This window comes from Zonotrichia leucophrys, chromosome 4A (assembly GCF_028769735.1).
Source record: "Zonotrichia leucophrys gambelii isolate GWCS_2022_RI chromosome 4A, RI_Zleu_2.0, whole genome shotgun sequence".
Taxonomy (NCBI): domain Eukaryota; kingdom Metazoa; phylum Chordata; class Aves; order Passeriformes; family Passerellidae; genus Zonotrichia; species Zonotrichia leucophrys.
The window spans coordinates 12,364,523-12,387,078 of record NC_088174.1 but is presented as its reverse complement, the minus strand read 5'-3'; the positions used below and the strand labels follow the sequence as shown (position 1 = coordinate 12,387,078).

Below are 22,556 nucleotides of genomic sequence, written 5' to 3'. Positions count from 1 at the left end.
GATGAGTAAAGGTTTCTTTCTGAATATTGGAGGTGCCCTGGAGAGTTGTGGAAATGCCTGCCAAGTAACAAAGGTGGCTTTGTCCATTGCTGCTAGCAGGAGCATCCTACAATTTAGTAGTTAAAATACTGATTTTAATGATGTTGTTTGTATGTACAGCTTCACAGCTGCTGTGCTGCTGTCTCCCAGCTCAATGGATGTTGTTCTTGCCTATGTGTTGAGGACATTTCTGTTGCTCAGCATCCTGGGGTGCCCTTCCCACCTCCCCTCTCTGGCTGTGGTGCTCTGGGGGTTTGTCATGCTGTGGTGAGCCCTTGTGGCTTGAGGGCTCTGCTGGCTCAGCTCTGCAGGTGGTGTTGCAGAAGGTGGTGAGTCCTCCTGACTCCACACCACTGCCCTGGGGGATGTTTGTCATGGCTCCTTCTAAACACTATCAGATTGAAAGCCTGAGTCAGCCCCAGTTCCTGCTCTAATGCCAAGAACAGATCTGCTGTTGCCCATCCTGAAGGGCCACAGTTCAGTTCCAGGTTTGTTGCCAAAACAGCAGCCTCCCTGCTACACGACTGTGTGGAGTCCTCATGGTCTGGTGGTGTCACTCGAGGACACAGCACAGTGTCATCCAGCCCTGCAAGGACTCAGCCTCAGCAACGTGGCTGAGGTCATTTGTGTAAGCAGATGTGCTGAGGCTTGAAGACAGGCTGGCGCTTGCTGTGAGGATATAAAGGGTGTGTATCATGTAATTTAGGCTCTCTGGTCTTTTGCATGTGTGATAATCACTTAGAGGATCATTTTGGTCAAGGAGAGCAAGGCACTGCCACCAAGGAAGAGAGCTCTGTGGAGATGGGCATGTGAGGAGACCGGTCACTGTGGTGGGAGAGAAGGCTGAAGCTGCAGATTAACAAAAATGGATTGGTGTTGGGTTAGGCAGTTCTTCAAGCAGTACTTTTGTCCACGTAGATTAATGGCCCTTTAGACCAGGCATTTGTGCAGATTTTAGGGGACAAGTTTTTGGGGGTTTCTTTGCATGGGGCTGCTGAGGTGGGACCGTGCATTTGCAGAGTGGGGCTGCCTGTGGGGTGATCCCACTGGGCCATGGTGTGATCCTGTGCTGTGACTGGGGGCGTGCTCTGACCCCAGAGCTGAGTAAATGTTCCCCTGACTCCTTTCCGTGCTGATCTACAGGCAGAGGCTCACTGGGTAGTTAACACTTTCCCCCTGCTGTGTGCTCTCACAACTTGAGGTAATTTGGTGATTTGACAGCGTTTCTCCCTTGTGCTGAATAAAAATCAGAATTTGGCACAGTCCTGCAGGACTGCAGTGCTGCTGGGCAGAGCAGTGGAGAGAGTGCTGTTAGTGTGCAGCCAAGGTGCTGCTGGCATGCTGAAACCTGAATTTCTGCAGTGTGCCAGCCCCAGGAGAGTCATACTGCAAACAAATCCTCTTATCCTCACAGACCCTCGGCCATCACCTGGACCAGACAGTGGGTGTCTGTTCTGCCCTTCCAACTCATCATTTCTGCCTTGGGGGCCAGCTCATCCATGAGCTGCCCTGATGGCCTGGTGTGGACACAGGAGCCCGAGCTGGCCCACAGTTAATTAACTAAGAGAACCATGAATTCTGTAAGGCTTCACAATTAATTTCTTCGTTTCTTTTTTCTTGCTGTTTTTGTTAATGAATTCATTCCATGTGCTCATGGAAGTATCCTGGTGAGGCTTGAAGAGCTGAATTACAGGGGGAAAAAAAGCCTCTCATTTTGCACCAGCGTTTAGCTGATGAAATGTAAAGATGCAGTGAGCTGATTAGTGATTCTGGTAATGTAATTAATGCCTCTGTTCTTTCATACGTGCAGAGCTGGAGGTCGAGCTGAGCGCTCAGTGAAAATTTGCCCTGAATGTGCAGTTCAGTGTGCTCAAAATTATTGCTCCCTCGTTATGATTCCTCCAGTAATTCCAAATTAAAGTTGATATACTTGTAAACGAAAAGCAGGGCATGCCTGTGAATTGCAAAGGCTGGAGAATTCAGTTGCAGGATGGGAATATTAATGCCGTTATGTGCCACAGGCTGGGCAGAGCAAACACCTTGGTGGCTGTCACTGCTGCCAGATGCAGAGCTGGTGGTGGGGCCTGTCTCAAACCCTTGCCTGCACTTCCCTGGCTGCTACAGGCACCCAGCCTCGTGTGGTTCTTCAGTTACATCTTCTTAACATCACAACCGTCATAAGCCGTTAACGTAATTCCCAGTCTGAAACCAAGCTCGGATGAGCTCATTTTTCCGTGCAACATGATTTTAACATGCCTTACATGAAACTTTTATCTTTTTTTTTTCCTCCCCCATTTTTAATAAACATCACATTATCAAAATATTAGTGACGCTGGATTTGCCACCGTTGGTTTACCATAGATAACAGCATGGAGTGTTCTTCCCGTTCTGATTCAATAGTGCATGACAAGGGAATCCAATTTGTTCAGATTTAGATGACATGCCTCCAATTATGTAATTCCATTAGGAGGTGCCTGCAGCCAAGTCTGTGCTCACAGTCTCAGCAGACATAACTCTAATGGGACGTGTTGCAATATTGCTGTGTGGTAAGCACAACTTTGATAGAGAGCACGACCTGTCTCTCCCAGTCGTGTTTGTGGGAATGGAGAACACGAAAAATGACCCAGCTGTACTTGGGGCTCTAATCTGGCAATAAGTTATGTCACTACAAGAACAAAGCTTTGCAATGAAAGGTGAATTTGCAATGGCTATATATTTTATGTATTCAAAATCAGTCAGTAAATGCAGCACTTTGAATATGATCTTATATTCAATTCCATAAATGGAAGATATATTGGTTGCAGTTTTTCCTCTTGAATACCATCTCAGATTCCTATGTACTTGGGAATGTTGGATATTTATGAGAATATAAAACAGTGATGAAAACATAAGACTAAATCTCAGCACAGTTACAACTTGCTTTAAATTATTAATCTTTAAGAAGCATGATAAAAAATTCTGCTATGCAAATTCTGTGGTGCTGGAGTTGGTGTACATATCCATTACCATAGAGCTATCTAAATAGTGATTTTAAAATAATTGTGTAATGTTGATGCAGAGTTACAGTTTCTGCAGGCAGGAAAAGGCAATTCTAGTGGCAGATCTGTCTCCCCAAGAAGTGGGATGTAACACCACTCATAAATAAAGCTGTTTAGATGAATTTAGCATCTCTTGCAAACCGGAGGATTTCTGCAACGCCTTTGGGTAAAATGGATCAGGCAGGGTTTGGCAGGGCTCAGCTCTCCAAGGGCTGGGAAGGAGCTGGATGGGCTATGTGGGGTGTATTTTTGGTAGAGGGTGTTAGACCTGAGAAACTGTAGAAATTAAAATGCATTTAGTAGCCATAAAAAGGTCAAAGTTCTGACAACTGTGTGACATCTCTTGCTCAGTCTTGCCCTGTGTTTGGCTGGACCTGCAGAGAGGTTTATTCTGCAAAGCAGGGATGTGAGCTGTACCTCTGTTGGCCAGTACTAACTAGGGTTTGGCCAAACAGATAGTATTTAAATATATCACTTTTACTAAGAAGAAAAGCTCCCTAATCCATGCTCTGGGAAAGTATGAGTGATAGCATCTCTACTTTCATAATCTTTTGCAGTTCTCACATGAATATATGAAAGAATTTAATAATGTTCTAGGTTAGAAAATGATCATGCATATGCATACATCTTTAAAATCTGTCTTCTCTGACTTTCTTTCCCCTTACTTACGTCAAGAGAGGAAGCCAGCAAACTACTTCAATGTATGATGGATCCAATATCACCTTTCACATAAACAGAAAAAATATGCTTCCTCTGTTGATGTGATGAGACCAGGATGCATTTAAGTGTCTAGAGAAAGTGTCATTTTGTTTAAAATAATGTGAAGAGGAGCCTAGTCGCCGTATGTTGAAATGAATTATGGGGGTGCTGCTATTTTAATGACAGGATGGGTGAGATGCAGCTGAAGATGCTGCTGATGTGCCTGAGCCCTGGCCCAGATTGTCACTGCTGGGATCCCTTCTGCACCTGCTGCTCTTGGCCCATCCCTGCACAGATGCTTTGCCAGAAAAGCCCACTCAGGTGGTGTTTAGCTGTGCTTTAATCTGGCCCCTCAGTGGATTGCTTAGCCTGCAGATACAATGGAGTATATTAACCTCAGTTCAAAACCCAGTGTTATTTTGTGGGAATGAATTGTTCAGATAAATTTGGTAGAGCAGAGTTTCTTAATCTGCTAAATGGGGAAAGACACTGCTGCCTGCAATTTGGGAATAAATTAGATTATCCTAGATTAACCCCTCCAGGGATGAAGACATAAGAAGAAGCTGTTGCTGCTCAGACAGTCGATTTTCAGGTTTATTTATCGCAGCAATCCAGCTGCCAGTGTGACTGAGAGCAGAGCCTGAGCTGCTGCCATGCACTTCACCGTGCTCTGGAGCTCCTGTTTGCTGAGTTCAAATGCAGGAGCATCAATCTGCATCCAGCCAGGCCACGTGCCCCAGCACTGGGGCACTGGGCACTGCTTTGGCTTCTCTCCCTGGGGACAGAATACCCAGGTGTGTTTCCCTGGGGGTTCAGGAGTTCATTGGAAAGTTTTGTTAAAGCAGCTGTGCTCCAAGACAAGCTCAGTCCTTGGATCCCTTCTGATTTATGAGGGCCCTGTTTGGTTCCCTTTAGGCAGAGGTTCCCAGGTGGGCTTAGAGGAACACCACAGATCTTGCACCTTCACCCGGGGTGCCAGTGTGGTGCTGGATTAAGTGGCAGTCAGCAAACCTGCACACAAGAGGCAGAGCCCATGTTGCAAATGCTTTTGTGACTGAGCATCACTGCCTGTCTGCAAAGCTGGCTCTGCCCCCTCCACCTCCAAGGCTCCAGTCCATTTCAAAGCAAAATGGGAAAAGTCTGGGGTCCAAACGATGCATGCCTTGGCCTGTGCTGCATCTCCCTTTGTCTGTTCCTTGCAGGAGTACTTCCATGTCCCAGGGGTGTCTGCAGAAGCTGAATGGTGAGAGCAGAGCTGGTGGTCCCAGCCCTGTGCCAGCACAGGGGCATGACCGGAGGGGTGCCCTTCCTTGGAGACCTGGCTCAGAGCTGATGCTAATGGTGAGAGGAGTTATTGCTCAGCACTGTGAGTGATGAGAGGAAGTGTTCAGTGTATTACTTTCTGGGACACCTTCCCAGAAAACGTTTCCTTGTCATAATTGCAGCACCAATGCCATAAGCCCCAGCAGCAGCTCCCTTTTAGAGGAGATGAATGGAGTATCAGGAAAGCTTTCTAGGATTCAGTTTGGTCACAGCCTGTTAAATCAAGAGCCTGTTCAATGAGGGCATCATGTGCTGCTCAGCCTGACCACACACAGCTAAGAGGAACAGCTGAAAACTCACTGTGATTGCTGCTTGAATCTGGGGATGCTGCTGCATCTGTTCCCCAGGAGTCTCTAGACTCACTCTCTCTCTTGGTGTGCTGTCTGAACTGGATAATAAAGCTCCTCCAAGCAAGGACCACATTTGCCATGGTGCTGTCAGTCCAGGAGATGAGTATCTCCTTGTCCCCATCCACAAGTGTGGCTCCTATGTCTTGAATTCTATTTCGTGTTTTGTGAGAGGGGGAAATAAACACGTGAAACTGCAACTCTGATCTTAAGCACTGAGGGTGTTTGGAATGATGGTAGACCAACAATTAATGGAAAAGCTTCTGTCTGTACTATTCTTTTGTTCCCTGGTGATGTGGGACTTGGCACTAGTGCATCCTGAAGGGACACTCATTCCATCCTGTCCCTTCCCCTTGGGGACGCCCTCTGAGGGGACTGCTGAGTACTCCAAATGGGTAAAGAAGGAAATCTCAGGACTGATAACTGATATGGGTGGAGTTCACTGAGGAAGAGGATGAGATAAATCAGGTCCTTCATGGAGATGGAGGTATCAGGATCACCTGTTTGCTTGCTTGAGTAGTTCAAGTTCCTCAGTGCTCTCCCTCCTCTTACCTGCCATGCTTTCCTGATGTACAGAGCTGTGTTCCACTTTGTTTCCTCATTGGAAACATTTGCTTGGAGGCAGACAGCTTGGGTTGAATTTCCCAAAATTTCCCAACTTTCCCAAAGCTGTGCTCTCAGCATTGGAGGGTTGTGGTGTTTCAGATGGGTAGGGGAGATGGAGTAGAGACAGAACTTAATGCTGATGATTGGTGAACTGTAAATTTGAGCTGGAAAATGTGGCTGTACTGTAAAATTCAGGACACCATCTGTTTCATTGCTTACTTGCAGTAACATTTGTACTTGATAATTAAAATGTCACACACATTTTTAGCCAGAATAATCCATGGAAGAGTAGAACTGTGTCTTCTGAAAATCTTTCAAAGAGATACAGATAGGAACTAAACTGTTTTGAACCATTCTTGCTGCTCATAGAAGAGTTTTGCTTCTTGTCTTTTTTGTTTGTTTCCTTTTTTTCTTTCATATTTTGAGGACAAGGTTGGGGGAGTGGCAGATCCAGAGCTGTGACCTTAGTGAATAACCCTACATGTAATGTGGTTTATTTTGCTTTAGGTTTATCATACCAAGTTTATCATGTCCCTTCTGGCAGGGGTAGGTTATCTTTGGCTTCAGCTGAAATCAGCTTGGTTTTAAGGGTTTCTCAGCTGTCCTACACAAGGCTTCCCTCCAACTGAGGATTCCATGTACTGCCTACTTGTTTGGCTGAGGATGGTGAGGGCTGGGAGCTCAGGGCTCAAGAGCTGCAGTGAGAAACTGCTCAGAGAAAGGTCAGATCTGACCCAAGCTTGTGATACCCTCACAGTGAGATAGCCAGAGTAGAAGATGAGGCAAGGGCAGTGGAATTGGGTGCTTTTTGGATAGCAGTGCCAGTCCTTCAGCTGGCACAGAGGGGAGCTGGACTGCTCCCCTTGCCCAGCCCAGGTTGTTGCCTCTCTGTGGTGGCCTCAGTTCAGCTGCCACTTTGGCTGGAGTTTGCTTCATGGCACTGAAAAGATGGAAGAATTGAATTTGCTTTTGACTGTCTGCAAGTAGGGTTATTAATGTCTTAATGCTACAGATTAATTAAAAATATAGGGATCATCTGAAATCCAGAAAAATGCTACAATTTAATTTACAATGTAGGGAGCATCTGAAATGCAGAAAAATGCAATGTGTCCGAGCTGATGTCAGTGCTGAATGTGCTGTCACTGATTGCCAGGAAAGCATCTGATGAGGTTTTGCCAGCTCAGTCTCCAGTTTCCAGGCACACCACGAGCTTGGAGTGTGTGGCCTCCTGAGCACAACACAATGGACACATTCTGGGTTTGTTCAGGGTTGTATGAGAGTCTAAAGTGTCATTTTCTTTCAACATGGCCCTCTAAGGGCATTGTCCTCACTGATTCAGACTGAGTAAGATATACTTAGATATACTTTTACTAAATGTTTGGGGTGGAACTAGCAGAGGGAAAGAAGACATTCTGCACATCTTGTAATGTTTACTTAGTCTTGCTTGCCTAGCTGATGTAAAACCCCTCCCAGCTGAGTTTTGACACAACAAATGCATCCATGGAGTTTTACTAGAAATGCACTCTGCTGTTCCATGAAAATTTTAAATCCAGTTATGTCAACTGTGTGTGAACACAAGTTTTAAAATCCTGGTCTGCTGGGAGCCATTTGGAGCTCAGAGTGTTACAGTGCATCGGAGTGTGCCATCAGTAACAAGTCAGGATTAAAGATGAAGTCTGCAAAGAAACCACAGCCAGTGCCTCAGAAACATTTCCCTGCCAGCCAGGTGCTTTCAGGGCTGTCTCCCATCTTAAATCAAACATCCCAGCATCCATGCAGACCTTGTAAATCACGGCTCAAGATGCATCCTTGCAGGATGAGGTCCTGTGTTTCTGCCAGGAGACTCTATTGTAGTGTGTGAGGCAGGGCTTAAAATATTCTAATTGTCTGCTATGAAATTGCAGTTTTGTTCCCTGGAGTAGAAAAGTGAGTTTAAATCATTAATACCACAAGTCTCAGTGATGATTACGGAAATGTTTGCAAGTGACTTAATCAGAATAGTTTGTCTGAGTGGCCCATTTTAATATTATTGCACTGATTAAGTTTTCTTAGCTAATATGTATTTCATTTCCAATTCAATTAAATGAGAATCCCCTTCCATTACATGATATTACAGTAGTGCCCTAGTGGGGCAGGAGCACACTTGGTATTTTCAATTGATACAGATTTCTTCATTATGCAGTCTCATGGTGCTCAATGGAATCAATGAGAGCTGAAATTAAAACTGTAGAAGTTGCAGCTGTAAATACACTGTCCCTTCCTCTACCCTCTTTTGGCAGCAGGCTGAGAATTTCATTAGTATCGGTTCATTAATTACATTGCAAAGATGTTTTCAATAGATGCTTGCTTTTGACAAAATTTTAGAAAGACTGGGAAGGATTTTCCCTGGATTTCTGTATAAGCAATAGTCATTATAAGCAAAATGTAAGTTGCACTAATGTGCCTTTTTCATGTACTATATATCCTCAGTTTAGTTTTTAAAAGCACTTTTGTATAACTTATCGTGAGATGTATTAACTGGAGTAGGGAAGATTATCTGCAAATGGCTTGTGAAGGAATTACGTTCTTTCGTGTGAGCCAAACCTCCTTCTTTTATGTATTATTGAAGAGAATTGATCGAGCTCTGATATAGTAACAAATGATTTTATAAATACCTCTCTGGAGTTAATTTCCCATTGTGGGAGATGCAGAGCTGTTGGGGCTGATTGTGTGATCTTTTCCTTGAGAGCTCCAAGGTTTCTCCAGCACCCAGGCAGGGATGTTCAATGGCAGCTACTCTCATGTGCAGAGGAGCTGGGAGGGGTGTTCAGGCAGCAATTATGAATTTGCAGTGAGTGCTCAGGATATAGGATAAATCACAACTTCTAAATACACATTGGTGTGTTCATAAAGAAGACAAGTGTGCGTGCCAAGCTGAGACTGGAGCTCTCCACACCCATTTCCTCCTGGATCGTGTTAGCCACAGAACTGGCAAATGAAGCACACAGGGTTCAGTGATCTCCTGCTTCCTGTGGGTGGCTGGTGGCTGGCAGGACGAGTGTCCACATCCCCTTAGGGACCTTGGGCAGGTTCACTGTGACAGCCCCTATCTCATTTCTCTGTTGTTGTGCAGCTCCATGCAGCCACGTGTCAGCTCGTGCCCTCTGCTTGCACACACACAGCCTGTCTAAAACACTGGTTTGATTTGATTATTATAAGTATTTTAATCTGGTCAGAGAGAATGTGGCTTTGTGCATTTAAGACATAGCTAAAATATATATGGATATTAGGATAAAGCTTTTTTATTGCTAAATAGATGCTTTTTATAAACAAGAAGTTGGATTTTTTTTTTTAGAATATAATAAATATTTTAGCATAGTTATTCTGGCTCCATAAGTGCAATGAAAATGTTAGCCTTGGCATATCAATCGCACTTTACAGATGACTGTAATTTCCTGAATGTCAAAACTCCAAATTTCTCTACTAAGCAAACTTTTCAGTGGCAAAATAGATTGCCTCCATAATATATCACTGTGTGCAAGAAAAAATGAAATCTTTATGTACTGTATTATGAATCAATGAGGCATTAAGATTCTTGGAAGGGTGAGTGGACTCTGGAAAATGAAAAACTGCCACTATTCCATCTCTGTAAACCGCTGCTTATGGAGTGCAGGCTTTGCAAACCTCGATCTTTGCCACCGCAGAAATATCAGTTACACGTTGAAACTAATTCCTGCAGCAGCATTTAAATGGGGTAAATACTGTTGTAAAGATCTGATTTATAGCAGCATCCTGTGGTTATTCAGCAGCTCTGTTTTAGTGGCCTCCTTTTTGCTTTGGGATATCTGCCATGCTTTTTAATGAAGCCGTAACAGCTCTGTGATTGGGGCCATGCTGTACCACTCCTGGGAGATGTGTGTGATGTGGCTCAGGAGCTCCAGGGGACAGGGACAGCTCCTCACACCAGGATAGAAGGTGCTCCTGGCACTCTGTGGGTGCCAGAGCTCGGTGTTTCAAAAGACATCGCTCACGCCTTGAGTTTTCTTAGTGCGCATTAAGAGTAAAATTCAGCTCTGCCTCTGTTTATTAAGGGATAATCGCCCTAGGCAAGGAAGGCACTTTCCAAAGCCAAGGCCTTGCTGCTGAGACCTCACAATTCCAGTGTCACCTGTGCTGAGCTTGTCATCCAGCACAATGGAGGCATGGCACACACTGATCCTCCTGTCACCTTCTCTCTCCTTTCCTTGTGTTTTACCTCCCCACCACTGCTGCCTCCATCCTGATGCCTCTGTCAAATAACCAAGCTCATGATGTGGGAAGCTTTACTGCTCTAGATAGGCTGTGATGGAAGCTGGGTGTTTCCAAAGTGCAGTTCAGTCCTTTATCCAGCAGGTCAGGTGGCTGGGATGGCTCTGGGCCCCATTGCCACCCTTTCCCATGCCAGACTCCAGGGTGGAGGCAGAGGAGTAGGAATGGCACCAGCAGCTGAGTCACTCTTGTGTTTGCTGAGTCTAAAAACAGAAACTTGCTTCTCTTTTTATGCACTGCTGGAAAAAAAAGTAATTTAAAAGGTCACTATTCTTGCTGAATTGGTTGTGAGCAGGGGTGTCCTGCAGAGATCTTAATAATACAGGCAATTATGAAATTAATACCACTCTGGCAGATCTGCAGGGCTGCTCTCCCCTCTGCAGGCAACACTGTGGACAATTATTTTGTGTGTGAGGGTAGTTGGGAGCATGTGCGTGTGTGAGGCTGCATATTTTTTACTTATTTAAAGCCTTATTTTCATTATCTTTGTTTGCATATGCCATGCCTGCACATATATGAATGTGTACCTTGACCTGCTAAATCGCTGCCTTCCTCTGTGCCTGAAATGCTTTTTTCCTGCAGATCTTTCATTTTTGGTGATTTCACGGGCAATGATGGGCTGATGTAATTGCTGTTCTTGAAAAATCCAGCTCCTTTTTATGGGTTTCTCTGGCACTTCTCTCCTGCTGCCGTTGCTGTGGGTAGGCTGCTGGCTTCCTACCCCCACCATTAGTGTTTCTAGACAAAACATCTCTGTGATTCATTGGGTGCTGATAGAAGTGAAAACATAATGATTACTTAGAGGAAATGTAAATTTGCATTTGCTAACAGCTTTAATTCACAGTCCTGAAATACTTATCTCCTTTCCTTCCAGGCCCTTTTTCAGAGCTAATGCATTATTTGCTTCTGCCACCCTGAGACCCAGAGTAAAGGAATATAGTCTGGCTAGTCTTGCAGGCTGCTGCAGAGGAAAGGGGTGTTTGTTCCTCCTTCTCTCCCTCCCCATAATCTTTATCCATCACTTCTTTCATGAAGAAGGGATTTGTTCATTTAGATTTTACTGTACTTTGAATTTTGGATGAGGTGGACCTGGAATTTTGGTTTCATTTAAATGCCTGAATATAGAGAGGTCTCGTAGGAGCAAGTATAGCCAGCCCAGGGTGCAGCTGGGCCTGAGCTGCACTGAGGTCTTTGGGGAGAGGAGAGAAGGGGATCAGTCCTGTTCCAATACCCCTGCTCCATGGTCACCTCCTTGCACGAGCTGTGACAGTGCCAGGGGAAGCCCTGGCATGCAGATCCACATCCAGGGCATGCAGGCAGACACGGAATACTGGGCATGAGATTGATACAGATTTCTTCATTATGCAGTCTCATTTCTTCATTATTTTGAGTTCTCCCTGCAGCTCAGGGGAACTCAACAGCCCCTCTTGCTCCTCTCCCACTCTGAGATGGGGTTTGTTGCTGCTGTCTGTGGGGCTGGGAGGCCTTGGAGCAGAGCAGCACTGTGGGAAGCCCATGGGCCATGAATGCATCTCCACTGCTGCCACTGCCATCCACATCACTGCTGGGAAGCATCTGGAACCAATCTAGAGTGGATGCAAACGTTTGATTCCAACACTGCCCAGTAAACTTGCCAAATATTTTGGCCTCATCTCTGTGAGTTGTGCTGCAGGAGCAGCTCTTGGCAGGGAAGAGGTGTTCTCATTTTGGGGGGAGGTTCCAAGCAGGGATGGTTGAGGCAGGAGAGGCTCTCACAGGATGCTCACCCCTGTCCTTCTGATTGTGTCTCTAGGTGACAGAGTTTGTTAAGAACCAGGATCAGTCACGGTATCAAATGAGCACTTTGCCTCTCTCTGAGTGATCTCCAAACAGATGCCTGACTCCAACAAATTAGGCAGCAGCGGTATTTCTCTTGGAGGAACAATTTGTGGTATTAGCAAATCAAATTCTCAGTGGGCCACTCTTGATGGGAATTAACCTCAACTTCTGGGAGCGGAGCACTCGGCGCCCGGCATGGTGTAATTGAGTTTGACTTCTCAGAGAGATGTGGTGGCCATGATTGATGGGCTGGAGACCCTCTGCCAGAGATTAAAATCCATCAGCAGCTTTGGAGCCCACAGGGAGGGTTCTTCAGAGCACAACAAGGAATGTGAGACTCGCACCGTTCGTATTCCTGACCTTCCATCGTTGTCTGTGACTTTGCTGTCAAATAATCCTGAGCAGGGACGTTTTCCAGGTGGTGTGGGATGAGGGAGAAGTGCAGGACACTGCCTGTGACACAGTTTCTCAGTTTCCCCACAGCTGCTGAGAGTAGTGGAGGAGAAGGAGATGGGATCTCAGATCTATGCCACAGTGTAGGAGCATCTTCCTGTGGCCAGATGAGCTGAGACAAGTTGCCATCTCAAAAAAACCCTAAATTGCTCAGCTTTTAAAAGAATGAGTATGTGGCTACTCTTTTATAAGCAAGCTCTCTAGATTTTTATTCAGCAGCCTGAGCAGTTTGTGTGGAGGGGGAGAGGACATGAATGTCCTTGTGCTGCTTGCTGGCTCTGGTGATTGTGCATTGTTTCTGGTGCTGAAGTGCCAACCCTATGATTATTTTTCTTTTTCCAGTAGCTCCATCCTTAATCCTTTGCATTATATGCAGAATCTCTGCTGCAGGGTTTTAGTTTGTTTTATTTGCATTTCTGCTGGATGTGGCACAAATCTGGTCTATGCCTTTGCCCCTGCACCTTCAGAGTGAGCTTTTCTTTCAAAATATCCACGTCCACCTGCAGCAGAACTTGGTTTCACATTGGCCTATTAATGTACCACAAAGTCCATGAACTGGGCAAAAAAAAAAACCCCACACAGATTTGGAAACTTACCAAATTTCCTTGCCTCCCCCATCTCCACTCAAAGAGATGGAGGCACTTGTATAAAATTGCCTCCCATTCACTGCACGAGCCCCTTCTGTGACTCCAAACGTCCTAGCCAGGCTTGCCATCTGGCTGAGCTTGACCTAGATACAAATGGGTGTGTTTGAGCCAGCTTAAAGCTTGGCTTTACTTTTGCATGGTGAATGGGACTGCCCCAGTACTTTCCCTGGAAATCATAGCTGTGCTGCCTCAGCCCTTTGCTGAAGCTGTGTTTTCCTGCCTTAGTTTGGCCCTGGGAACAGCTTGTGGGGGAGATGGGGATGTTTCTGGGGCTGCAGGTTTCTCACCCTCAGTAACCTGCAAAGCCCTTCTTGCTGCAGCCTCATTTCTCAGCAGAAATGGGAAAAGGTCACTCAGTCCCTCACCTACTAATCCACTAATGGATGTAATGGTGAGTGCATGTTCAGCTTTCAGCTCCCCTCTCCAGTCCTTACCTCATAGTTTCATCAAGCCAGGCTCAGGTTTCCAGGCTGAAGCCATGGCAGCTGCCAGCATCTGACCTCCAGCCTCCCTTAACCTCAGCAGGCAATTAAACAGTGGGGCAGTGGGGTTGGGATGAGCTGTGCTCTGACTTTGGGAGATTCTGACCCATTTTGGTGCATAATTAGAGTCCCCCACGCCACCACCTCTTTAGTTCTGCACACAATGAGCCCCCTGAGCACTGTGGTGTGAGTACCTGCATATCCCTTCCCTGGCAGCTTCTCCAGACTCTGAAGTCTCTGGCTTTACTCAGTGCTGTCATCCCTTGGGGTTTCACAGTTCCTTACTTGAAAATCAATATTTTTTCTTTTTTTTTTTTTCTTTTTTTATTTTGCAATTCAAAATTTGATGCAAGGATTCTTTAAAAAACAGACTAGGTTGAAAAAAAGGGAATCTGATTCTGCCCCTGTGTTTGGCAGAGTTGGGGAAAGGGCTGGCAGGAATGGACTGTGTGACCACAGGATTATCCTTCAAAGCAAACAGGTGCAGCATGGGGAGCAAACTCAACATTGTGGGACTGTTCAGTCCCCACATTCCTCAAGGAACAGCAGTGCTCAGGGAGAGACTGAAGCAAGTCACTGCCACATCATCCCACATTCCTGAAGCCTCCAGCTCAACCTACTTTGTGAGTTGCCCTTGAGCTCCCTCTCTCTGCTTCATGGCCCCCCAGGTGCATCAGAAAAGCCACGTTCTGGTGAGTGCAGCTCTGAGTTGAAGAGATGATTCACAGCAGTTGGAGCTCTACCTGCAAACGTGTTGTTTTGGGCTCTGAAGCACACGCTTCAAGGAGCAGGCAGGAGCTCAGCACCCCCTTGGTAAGGCAGCAGAAAGAACAAGCTGTTACCTACAGAGCTAAAAATAATTGCAATGCTTTAAGTCTTCCTCAGTTGCAGCAGAATGATGCTCAAAGTGCTGATGGCCGAATTCATCTCTGGCACAGCTCTGAGTTGAGGATGCATTAACGCTTTTGTGACTTTATGAAGCTCAGTTCAGATGAACACAGAGCAGCACAGCTGCTTTCCTGGAGCTGCCAGATTCCTAACTCAGAGGAGAGGCTTGGGGCAAAAGCTGATGTTCCCCAAAGGGGCAGTGCCTCTTTTGGTAACATTTTAATAGGCAGGAGAGAAATGCATAAAACTGCTGAGATTGGTCCAGCAACTGACAAAGCATCTCTCTCTAAGACATGTCTTCTCAATTTTTGAAAGCAGGATTCATTTGGGAAATAACAAGGTGGCATAAGTAACAGCTGTGAGCCTGTTCCAGCCAGCTGTGCTTAGGCCAGGGAGGATAAGGGCCCTGCCTGGGCCATCCTGTGAGTGTCCCTGCCGGGCATCCTGAGCTCAGGGTGCTGGGGTGGCCCAGACAGCTCCATGCTCACTGCAGAGTCCAGTGAGCACCTTTGCTCAGCCTCATCCCCCCAGTGTCCCTGGACTGCAGCATTTCCCTGGCAGGCACAGACGAGGTACCTGCCCAGGTGAGGCAGCCCAGGCTGACAGGGCTCTGTTACAGCACAGCCTCTTCCCTCTTGAGTTTTTATTCATTCTTTTGTTTTTACAACAGCAGCCAAGGGAGACGCTTTGTCACCGCCTGTGACCAAGGAGCACAAAGGGAGAGTGGCTGAAGAGTTTGGGCTGTAATAAAACACTCACTGCATCGATCTTGGCTCAGGATTTATTTCCCTTCTTGCATTAACTCCCCATCGATTTCTGTGATGACCTTAGAGCACACAGTCTGCTTGGCCTTCTCCTCCAGCTGGTAGCACCCCTGTGCCTGCACCCTTCTCCCCTGAGCTGAGCTGCTCATGGCCCAGCTCCTGCAAGGGGCTCTAGGGCAAGCAGGGCTTTGCTTTTGTCCCCACAGTCATCAGAGGTTTGTTGCTGTAGTTATTGTAGAGTTTAGTGCTGTATGGTTGGGTCGTTATTTCAGTGCAGTGTCCCAATAAACTAGATCCAAGGCCCAGGAGTCCTGGCAGAAGGTAAACAAAGGCTTAGGTTTGTCCCAGAGATGCTCCATTTCCCCCTGCTGGGGATCCTGACAAGGCTGGGTTGCTGCTGCACCAAAGGAGCCTGAGACACAAGCATTGTCAGGGACAGCTCCTGCTCATTGGAGCAGCTGGTTAGGTGGTGCTCTTCCTCTTTGCCAGGCTGGGTTCTCCAAAGCTACCAGAGACCTGCTGAGATAAGACAGAGCAAAACTCTCCCCACCTCTGCAAGGGACAGTGTGGGGTTAGCAGCTGCCACTCATGAAAGTGAGCTTTATTCTTGCTCCCTCTTACCCCCAGCTCTCACAGTGAAATCACTGAATGGCACTTCTGTGGATAAGGACCTTCCTGGGGGCTGTGGTGGGGACTTTTGCTCCCTTTGCCTGTGTGAATCTGTGGCCAAATTCCTCTGAGCAGAGGGGTGGTGCTGATTGTGGTGTCCCAGCTCCAAGTGTTGAATGCTGTTGTTTCCAGCCACTGATTCTGTTCTGGGCTCATTGGTTTTATTTGGCTTTGCACGTTTATTGTACTTTCTACTTACTTAATTATTCATGAGTGTGGATGCTCTAACTAGGAAGAGGAATGGTGATTCTCCAGGTTTTCTTTCCCTGTGCAGTTGGATCCTTTTTGTGCTTGTGATTCACATTTTAGTCCGTTCAAAGACGATTTTCTGTAAAACATTGACATCTAGTGGCTTTTCTGCCAAAGGAAACAACAGGGAAGAAAAGTTTGACTTCAAGGTGACCAGTCACAATGTCACTTGAGAAAGCAAATTAATGTCCTTCTCCTCCTTGCACAGCACCAAGGACATGACATCCCAGGGGCTCAGGGCTCCTGGGCACACACTCCTTGGTGTCCTCCTCCTGGAGGAGTAGCCTTCCCTGCAGCACAATTTGCTTATTGAGCTAGTTTAATTCCATTTGCTTAAGCAGATGGCTGATATCTGATGGTGTTCCTCCAGCATCATCCAGGTGAGGCCTTGGTCATGTTAGTGAAGGTTCAAAGAGCTGTGTCCATCCTCAGGCTGTGATGGTGGACAGCATGGTGTTTGATGGTGGATATTAATGTGCAGCCCAGAGTGAGCTCTGGGCAAGTTCTGTGGTGGAACTTGCAGCTTTTCCAGCTGGTGGCCTGATGGATTCCCAGTGGCAGGGTGACCCCCACGTGTGCTGCTATCCTGTTGCTTCAAACCAAAGCCAGAACCTCTCTTGAAAAATGTTTTCTCTTACAAAAGGCTGTAATGCATCCTTTCATTTCTTGTTAGTCACTTAGCTCTCCTCTCTCATCATTTCAGTCCTGAATCAGATGAAGGCAGGAGAGTAAAACAGGATTTTATATGGGCTTTGCCAAAGTACTTGTTGGAGTGGAAGTGGTTTGGGGCTTTTGGGCACACCCCATTGATCTGGCCTCCAAAAGGAAAGGTCCTGTAGGAAATGCCTTCCTCAGAAGTGTTATGCTGCTCTGGGGCTCGTGCAGCTGAGACCCACACCTGCTCATCAGGAACACAGCACAGTCAGCTCTTTGCTGGCTGTGGAAACCTGTCACTGCAGCTCTGTGGTACAAGGAAATTAAAAGAGCCAGGGCTACCTGTGTCCTGCTTGGGTTGTGGCTTACATTCTTGTAGATATTCAAGTATTCTCCCTAGGTCTGGGGTGGCCATCAGTTAGTGGGAGCACAGCAGGAGGGTGTTACCACATGGACAGCCCAGCACAGAGGGCAGTCTTGGGTTGCCTTGGCCTCTGTAGAGACACCACCAGTTAAACAGAGACTGTTCTGTGTGTGTGCAGGTAGATGCAGCCCCTCACGCTCCCCCCAGGGATTTATTGAGCCGTCCTTCACCCTGTGGAGGTGAACTCACAGAGGAGCCTGTGCAGCAGGGCTGCTGAAAGCCTCTTAAGTGCCTCTGCCTGTTTGTATCGATTGCGAGCGTTAATGCGCTCTGTGCTGGAGACACACGGGACTGAACGCTCTGTTTTCCTCTCCCCTTGGCAGGAATTTCTACTACATCACCATCCTGCGTGACCCCGTGTCCCGGTACCTGAGCGAGTGGCGCCACGTGCAGCGCGGGGCCACATGGAAGGCGTCCCTGCACGTCTGCGACGGCCGCTCGCCGACCACCGAGGAGCTGCCCAGCTGCTACAGCGGGGACGACTGGTCGGGCTGCTCCCTGCAGGAGTTCATGGACTGCCCCTACAACCTGGCCAACAACCGCCAGGTGCGCATGCTCTCCGACCTCAGCCTGGTGGGCTGCTACAACCTGTCGGTGATGCCTGAGGAGCAGAGGAATAAGGTTCTGCTGGACAGTGCCAAGGAGAACCTGAAGCGCATGGCCTTCTTCGGCCTGACCGAGTTCCAGCGCAAGACTCAGTATCTCTTTGAGAAGACTTTCAACATGAACTTCATCTCGCCATTCACGCAGTACAACAGCACAAGGGCCTCCAGCGTGGAGATAGACAAGCAGACTCAGCAGCGCATCGAGGCCCTCAATTTTTTAGACATGGAATTGTACGATTATGCAAAAGACCTGTTCCTGCAGCGGTACCAGTACATGCGGCAGAAGGAGCACCAGGAGGCGCGGCGGAAACGCCAGGAGCAGCGCAAGATCCTGCGGGCCAAGCAGGCGCACCTGAGGGAGCAGGGGGAGAACAGCTCCAGCACTGACTACACGGGGAACGTGGAGCGCTGGCGGCGATAGTGGGGCGCGCCTGCCGGGCACAAAACGAGCAGAGCCCGAGCCAGCCTGCAAACCCAGTGATGCTTCTCGAGGGTCTGAAGCAAAAAGAGGTCAAAATGTTGCCTTTGCAGTTGCCTTTGCAGTAAATGTTGTACTGTACGTGGAACACTTAATCTTAGCGTGTAATTAAATTGTCCTTTTTAGGTTTGTTGGGTTATTTATGAAATACGGGAGCCGTCTCGGCTCATCGGAAATGTTTGCTTGGACATTTATTTAAAAGAAGTGAAAGAAGAAAAAATCCTTAAATTAGTTATGAGTACAAAATGGGATGCTGGAAAATGTTTATGATGCTCGGCTGAAATTTATCTGGGAAGCAAACTCATTTCCTAATAACGAGCATTTAGCATACTCTCACAATACAGTATATGAACAAATCCTTTTCCTTTGATTTTATCTTAATTTTATTTTAATAATGTGTTTTCAAGGGCACCAACTGCTTATGATATTTACCAAGTTAATGAGTGAACGATGAAGGGAACAGTAAAGGTCTAGAAAAATTATTGACTAGTTTTATGTATAATATTGGCTTTTAAAATGAATAGAAGTAATTTCTCTAGTTATATAAATATTTAAAATTTTAAACTTTTTCTACCTACTGCTGTTTAGAGTTTTAAGCTTGGTCTATCTCATATTAAAAAAAAAGAAAAAAAAATACATGCATACTTTTCTGAACTCAATGCCAATGTTATAAGACACTGTTTCCAGAATTTTTCAGGGCAGTATGATTTTAACCATTCTGGAAAAGTTACAGCACATTCTCATGTTTGTTTCATAAAGCCTTCTCCAAGTTATAATCCTGTGACAGTGTCTCATTTTAAGTCTTTCTTACCCATTAGAATACATAATGCTGAATTTATCATTCCTTAATAATTGGTGGTATAAACTAGATGAAATTATGTTGCTGATATTTGTGTAGTGTCTTTAAAAAGTCATAAAACTCTCTAATCCCAGCAATATTATAAAGAGAATTGCTCAATGGAAGTAGATTTACACTTGAATTAGGATTTACTTCCAGTAAATCTTTGCTACACCAGATAAGAACAGGGCTTTTTTTTTTTCCTATGCTCTTGAGCCCTTCATAGTGATGCCGGATGAGGACTGGAAATGAGGGAAGCCAGTTTTCCATAGCCATAGTTAGAGGGGGAGAGGGAGGTGTGGTGCATGGGGGGCACAGCTCGCTCCCCAGCAGGCTCTGCTGGGCTCGGAGCTGGAGCGGGGTCCCCCAGGCCCACGGGACAGCAAACGTGGTGTGAGGGGCTCCTACAAATCTCTATGCAAAAAAATAAATACAAACCTCTGCAAGGCTTGGGCCAGACTTTCAGCAAGCTGAGCACGTTTGTCCTGCAGTGCTGCCGAGCTTGGCACTGAGCTGGGAGGGCCCTCCGTGGCCCCGGGGACATGATGCTCGCGAGGCTCACTTGCACTGTTGCCTTTCACCTGTAATACTCTATACACCAGGAGGGCAGGGGGCAGGAAATGAGGCAGAAGGCTTTAAAAACACCTTAGGGCTCCACGCCTAAGTTACCTGGAAGTGGTTTTACATCTGATGTTGTGTGGCTGCCTGGGGGCAGCAACCCTGCCAAGGGCAAGGGGAGAGCAAAGCAGCAGCAAACCAATACCCTGCATTAGCAGCTTTGAGAAGAGAATAACTTCATGTACAGCAATTTTTTTTTTTTAATGAGAACTGCAGTTGCCAATATGATGTCTCAGTTGTATTTTGGTTTTCACGGGGGAAAATAATTCGCTCTTGAAACTGAAAGGCACTGCTGTAAACAGGACTTAACTGTGGGCGAGCTGGAGGCCTGTTGCAGGAGGTGCATCTTGTTTTTATGCTGTGGTGTGCATGGTTTACAGAGACTAGTTGCATTTTCTTTGTGTATACTGTTTATTGTATATAGGGGATGTACGAATATAAGGATACCATTTTGTCATAACCATATCAAATTCTACTGATTTCCACCGTAGACGCTGTCTTATTGTGTAGACTTACAGGCCAATCCACTGACTTTGATTGTGTCATTTAACAATAGAACTGATAAATAAAATTTAACTACAGACTTGTGATTTTCATGTGATTATTTCTTTCTCTGATGATGTGCTGAGAGCTGCACAGTTGAGAATGGATGGTAATTCCAACATGAGTGAAATAGCAGTTGACAGCAAGTATGTGAATTTGAAGTCATAGCTTTTCTGAATTGTATTTAAACTACAGCTTTCAAGGGCAAAACCACTTTGGGCTTTTGTCTGGTTCAGGAGTTACTGCAGAGGTTTCAACTTATGAGCAGCCCTCAGAAAAACAAGCTGTGGTTTCTGGTGATTTTAAATATGATTGTTAGTGGTCTGAAGCATTAAGGAATTCTTTCTCTGCTGTGTACATATATGTGTGTGTATGTATATGATTTATTTTTTTATCCTTTATGAGATACCCACCCTCTATGTTGACTCTGGAGGATGCTGCCTAGCCACTGACTTCCAGTGCATCCCACTGTATCCCTTCTGGGGACACACAAAAAATTGGCAGGGACACTTTCCACTGTCCCAGGTTACTCCAAGCCCTGTCCAACCTGGCCTTGGACACTTCCAGGCATCCACAGCTTCTCAGAGCAACCTGTGCCAGGGGCTCACCACCCCAAAGAGAGGAAGAAGAAATATAGGTAGATACCTACCATATCTTAGGTATATCTTCTGTCTTTCAGTTTAAAGCCATCCCTCCTTGTCCTATCCCCCTATGTCCTTGTCAAGGACTCCCTGTTCAGCTCTCTTGGAGCCCCTTTAGGCATGTCTTTGGGTCTTAGGGTTTGGGACTAAAGCTTTCCTAAGGGTACCTAGTATTTAAAGGCTGTTGGGCATGAACTGCTCAGCTGATTTTTGTCAATGACCTTTGCATCCTCTTTATGTGGCAAATGATGCCTTTTAGTGTGCTATAATACTTTTGCTTTCAAGGATGTTAATTTTGAGTGAAAATGAGCTAATGGTCTTTTTTGTGTAGTTTTTAAAATTCACACATTATCCAAAATATCAGAGCCATAGGTAACACCTGACAGATACCAGTGCAATTGTGGTTTCAGCTGTTTCTGCTCACGAAATCAGTGAGGAGAGGAGAAGAAAGCATGATCCATCTCCTCTCTTAAATTTGAGCCAGAATTATGAGGTAATTGAGGAAGCCTGTCAAACAAATGCAAACCTTGAGCTGCAACCCTGAGCTGCCAGGCTGGCCCAGCACTCCAGGGAGGCACAGAGAGCTGCTCTGAGTGGGGAGGTCATCCTTACAGAGACATCTTCTGCAGGAGAGGTATTTTCCAAGCAGGTAAATTTAAATCTTGCACTTAATAGAAATCTCCCTGTCTCCAGAGCATTTGGGAGGAGCTGGGGGTGGTTTGGTATTGCTGAATCCTGCTGGGGTGGCAGTGCCTGAGAAGGGAAAATGGAGAGTCCTTCACAGGTGGGAATGGGGGTGCTGGGATGGGGATGTGGACTCTCCTGCCTCCAAAGTGGATGGAGCACTGCCAAGCCAGCAGTGATGTGAGTGAGGGTGGCTGCAGGCTCTGGAGGCAGCTGGCACCGTGTCCTTCCTGCCCTCCTGGCAGCTGTGGCTCCAGGGAGGAGCAGCCTGCACAAACCTTCCTGAGCAAATAGCCCAGCATCTGAACTCTTACCTATGAAATTCAATTCTGGGTTTCCTAAAGCAATCTCCCTGTTCCACCAGCCTCATCAGGGAAGAGTGTAATTTCATTTAATCCATTTCTTGAGTTCAGAGTGAGCAGCGTTGCCATCATGCTAATATCACTGCTCTGCCATCTCCAGAGACGGGCTGACGAGTTTGGGCCTGAAATCGAATTTAGCTCTGAGCTTCCAGAGGATCTATCAGCCAAATTACCCGTGGTCTCTACCCAGCAGCTCTGTCATGCAGTTTAGCTCTGTGAGGATACATTAGGCCAGGCAGGAGAGGTTATATCGCTTTTTGTTTGGGGAGCAATGAAATGCTGAAACAATATATATGCAAAACAATCAAAATAGTTATAGTGAGAGCTGAGCGTTCATTTTCAGGACACTACAACCACTGCCTTTTGGTATCTCAGCTATTTTAATCTGTTCCCTCATATG

The 22,556-nt window shown here is 46.3% G+C and overlaps 1 protein-coding gene across 1 annotated transcript in view; it reads left to right on the top strand.

Annotated features, from left to right (window-relative positions):
• Window positions 1-20,509, top strand: part of HS6ST2 (heparan sulfate 6-O-sulfotransferase 2) — a 125,995-nt gene extending 105,486 nt beyond the window's left edge. The window contains exon 2 of the mRNA XM_064712581.1: window positions 17,711-20,509. Within this exon, the coding sequence (XP_064568651.1) occupies window positions 17,711-18,413 (703 nt within the window). The 3' untranslated portion in view covers window positions 18,414-20,509. The remainder of the gene's footprint in view (window positions 1-17,710) is intronic.
• The last annotated feature ends 2,047 nt before the right edge of the window (window positions 20,510-22,556 follow it).